Here is a 4,024-nt window from a genome sequence, read left to right as displayed (position 1 = left end):
AACGCTGCTGTCGACACTCCTGTGGTTTCTCTTGGCTTTCGTGGGATAGGGGTTGGCGCATTCAGTACAGCTTTAACTTCATGAGATGTATTCCTGATCTTTCTTGGGCTAGGAACCGGAGCCACCATTCTTAAATCGGATTTTCTGCCTTTGTCTACGCCCATCGTAGGCTCTCGGGCGCTCGCTGGATCTTGTTGAAGGGTGGGTGTTTGCTCCAGAGGACTCGGCACTGTGATATCGCCCTGGTTCGACGAGATAGCCACGGTCTCTTGCTGAAGACTCTGCGCTTTGCGGTCTTCTTGGCTCGGCTGGGAGGGTCGCGCGTCCTTTGTGGGACTGTGCGTTGTCACGGCACTTGGGTCCATATGAGAGGGAAGTGGCCCCCGAGGGCTGTAAGAGCACGATGCTGCCAGCGGAGGGTTTTGGGACTCATGTTCTCCTTTTGCCGCTGTTGTTTCCGCCTGAGGCTCTCCCTGTGCCGTTGTTTCCGCCTGAAGCGCTCCTTGTACTGCTTTTTTCGCCTGAGGTGCTTCTTGTGCCGCTGCTGTTTCCGCATGAGGCTCTCCTTGTGCCGATGTTGGTTTCGCCTGAGGCTCTCCTTGTGCCGATGTTGGTTTCGCCTGAGGCGTTCCTTGTGTCGATGTTGGTTTCGCCTGAGGCTCTCCTTGTGTCGATGTTGGTACCGCCTGAGGCTCTCCTTGTGCCGATGTTGGTTTCGCCTGAGGCTCTCCTTGTGCCGATGTTGGTTCCGTCTTAAGCTCCCTTTGTGCCAATATTGGTTTCGCCTGAGGCGCTCCTTGCGCCGATGTTGGTTTCGCCTGAGGCGCTCCTTGCGCCGATGCTGGTTTCGCCTGAGGCGCTCCTTGTGCCGATGTTGGTTCCCCCTGAGGCTCTCCTTGTGCCGATGTTGGTTGCGCCTGGGTTTCTCCTTGTGCCGATGTTGGTTTCGCCTGGGGCTCTCCTTGTGCCGATGTTGGTTTCGCCTGGGGCTCTCCTTGTGCCGATGTTGGTTTCGCCTGGGGCTCTCCTTGTGCCGATGTTGGTTTCGTCCGAGACGCTCCTTGTGTCGATGTTGGTTCCGCCTGAGGCTCTCCTTGTGCCGATGTTTCTGCATGAGGCTCTCCTTGCGTCGCTGTTGGTCGCGCCCGAGGCTCTCCTTGTTCCGATGTTGGTTTCGCCTGAGGCGCTCCTTGCGTCGATGCTGGTTTGGCCTGAGGCTCTCCTTGTGCCGATGTTGGTTTCGCCTGAGGCGCTCCTTGTGCCGATGTTGGTTTCGCCTGAGGCGCTCCTTGTGTCGATGTTGGTTCCGCCTGAGGCTCCCCTTGTGCCGCTGCTGTTTCCGCATGAGGCTGTCTTTGTGTCGCTGCTGTTTCCGCATGAGGCTCTTCTTGTGTCGCTGTTGGTTCCCCCTGAGGCTCTCCTTGTGCCGATGTTGGTTTCGCATGGGGCTCTCCTTGTGCCGATGTTGGTTCCGCCTGAGGCTCCCCTTGTGCTGCTGCTGTTTCCGCACGACGCTCTTCTCGTGTCGCTGTTGGTTTCGCCTGAAGCTCTCCTTGTGCCGATGTTGGTTTTGCATGAGGTTCTCCTTGTGCCGATGTTTCCGCATGAGGCTCTCCTTGTGTCGATTCTTCCGCATGAGGCTCCCCTTGTGTCGATGTTTCCGCATGAGGCTCTCCTTGTGCCGATGTTCCCTTATGAGGCTCTCCCTGTGTCGATGTTTCCGCATGAGGCTCTCCTTGTGTCGCTGTTTCCGCCTGAGGTGCTCCTTGTGCCGCCGTTGGTTCCGCCTGAGATGCTCCTTGTGCCGCAGTTGGTTCCTCCTGAGATGCTCCTTGTGCAGTTGTTGGCTCCGCATGGGGGGCTCCTTGTGCCGTCGTTGGCTCCAACCGATGCGCTCCTCGCGCCACTGTTGTTTCCGTCTGAGGTGCTTCTTGTGCTGCTGTTTTTTCCGTTTGAGGTGCTTTTTGCGCCACTGTTGTTTCCGCCTGAGGTGCTTCTTGTGCCGCGGCTGTTCCCACCTGATTTCCTTCTTGTGCCGCTGTTGTTTCCACCTGGGATGCTCCTTGTGCAGTTGTTGGCTCCACATGAGGGACTGCTTGTGCCGCTGTTGGTTCCAACCGAGGCGGTCCTTGTGCCGCTGTTGTTTCTGCCTGAGGTGCTTCTTGTTCTTCCCAGGGCACAGAGCCTTCATCCTGGGACGTCACCCGTGCGTCACCGGCTGTGGTCCGATCATCCTCGGCTCCCATGGCTCGCTGTATCGCCGCTGCCAGCAGCTGTTCGACGTCGATTCCGAGGCCTCGTGCCATCTCCAGCAGGGCCGGGTTCCCCGACGGCTGGCCCGCCCCGCCGCTGGCCCCCGCTGGTCCCGGCATGGTCGCGTCCTGCAACAGAGCCGCTGTCACAGCGGGAGGTGGAGGCACGCGGGTCACGCGGAGCGCGCGGGGTGCGCGGAGCGCTGCCGGTCCCGCCGGTGACTGCACTTGACCCTGATAGTTCTGGGGCTCAGAACCGGGTCGACTCGATACTGCATGGGGGACGATAAAAAGGGGATATCGGATGCCGCAGACATCCCCTGACACATGCTAGGGTTAAAACAGCAGCTATATGGGACTCGGGTCGCCACCTCATGTGACCAATGACTGCGTCCCAACTTTGCGTACAGTTTCCACGTAATAGATCTTATTACTGCAGACCATTGTGAGAACTGGACACTCGAGTTTTGGTTAAAACAATGGAATATGCATTTATGAAACAGGTCTCGCATTGAAGCCCTCGTCAGCTTCTCATGCATCTGCGCGAAGAAAAGCTGCTCGAAATTGCTTCAACGTGGAAGTTAACATACGGCCAGAATTTACACTTGGAAAACCTCACTAATCTTATACCTTCACACGCTGGATGATGTCATTGCTGTGGACTGGAATACCCATCAGATATCCATGTTCGCGCATATCTGATGGTATGCATTCTAGTCGTTTAAGTTTAACAAGGTCAAACTGTTCCCTTCACTCCTTCTTGGGAGAACTAACTTTGATCAATCGAACGCATTATAATTTGATCGCAGTAGATAGTCTCAGTTATCAAGCTGCCCACATCACCATCGATCGGGACGTTTCCTGTGCGCTGGGCAGAACTGCACCAAGTGATTCATTCGCGGTCAACGCCAGGCTAGCGTTGTGATATACTTGTGAAAGAGGATCACAGCCGTCAGGTTCTTGAAAAAGCTTGTTCTGGTCATGCAGCTGCCCGCTCGGGTAGACGCAAACCAGTTGAGAATGATCTTCCGTTGTTGGTGTTAGTGTGCCGACAGCCGTCCTTAACACACGCTCGGGTGGCCGGTTTGATACCCTTCGCTCGGATGGGGGTCAGTTTAGGCCCGCTGCAATCTCAGACACTAATAGACGTAGAGACACCAACTTTAGAGGGTGCATTAGGCTGTACGTGAACTCACTCGTGACGAAATATGGGGTTCCTAGGTCATGATCTTCGGCTTAAATGAGGTCAGACAAAGCTAAACTCCACATTGGTATCCAAAGTGCTTACAAAACTTAGACACCTGTTCGAAGCAAAACGTTACTGGTGTTCATTTAAGGTTAGTGACCCTGATTAACCTGTCGAAGGTCATGGTAACCAAAATAATATAAGACTACTTGGAGCTTGTATTTAAATAAGCCTAAAAAATGCAAGACAGTATGTTCCAGAACACAAAATTTTGACCCGGGCCATTTGAGGCCAGTGACCCATTCTGACCTTTAATAAATTCGTGGAAGATTTATGATGTGGTTCCTGTTATCAATGAAATCAAAATAAGCACCAGAAGCTGCCCACACAGCAAGATCTAGAGTGATAACGCAGGTTTATTTTGACCTTGGTCTGACCCTCATACCAGACCATTTGCCAATGTAATTTTTTCAATTAATTGCTGTGTTGCCAACCTATCTTAGAGATGCACCGCTTTGTTTAACACTCCATTATTGTATCAGATTGAACGATTCCCTCTAAATTGTCTTCGCTGGATGTATTGTCT

At 53.8% G+C, this 4,024-nt stretch overlaps 1 protein-coding gene across 1 annotated transcript; it reads right to left on the bottom strand.

Moving 5' to 3' along the window:
- Window positions 1-218: 218 nt before the first annotated feature.
- Window positions 219-2,304, bottom strand: LOC119109505 (trichohyalin). The gene has a single exon (XM_037233139.1). It carries the CDS (start codon window positions 2,189-2,191, stop codon window positions 347-349), a length of 1,845 nt encoding a protein of 614 aa, XP_037089034.1. The 5' UTR covers window positions 2,192-2,304; the 3' UTR covers window positions 219-346.
- Window positions 2,305-4,024: the final 1,720 nt, after the last annotated feature.

This window comes from Pollicipes pollicipes, unplaced genomic scaffold (assembly GCF_011947565.3).
Source record: "Pollicipes pollicipes isolate AB1234 unplaced genomic scaffold, Ppol_2.1 Scaffold_7231;HRSCAF=8579_pilon_pilon_pilon, whole genome shotgun sequence".
Classification (NCBI taxonomy): domain Eukaryota; kingdom Metazoa; phylum Arthropoda; class Thecostraca; order Pollicipedomorpha; family Pollicipedidae; genus Pollicipes; species Pollicipes pollicipes.
This window is presented reverse-complemented; position numbering and strand designations above follow the sequence as displayed.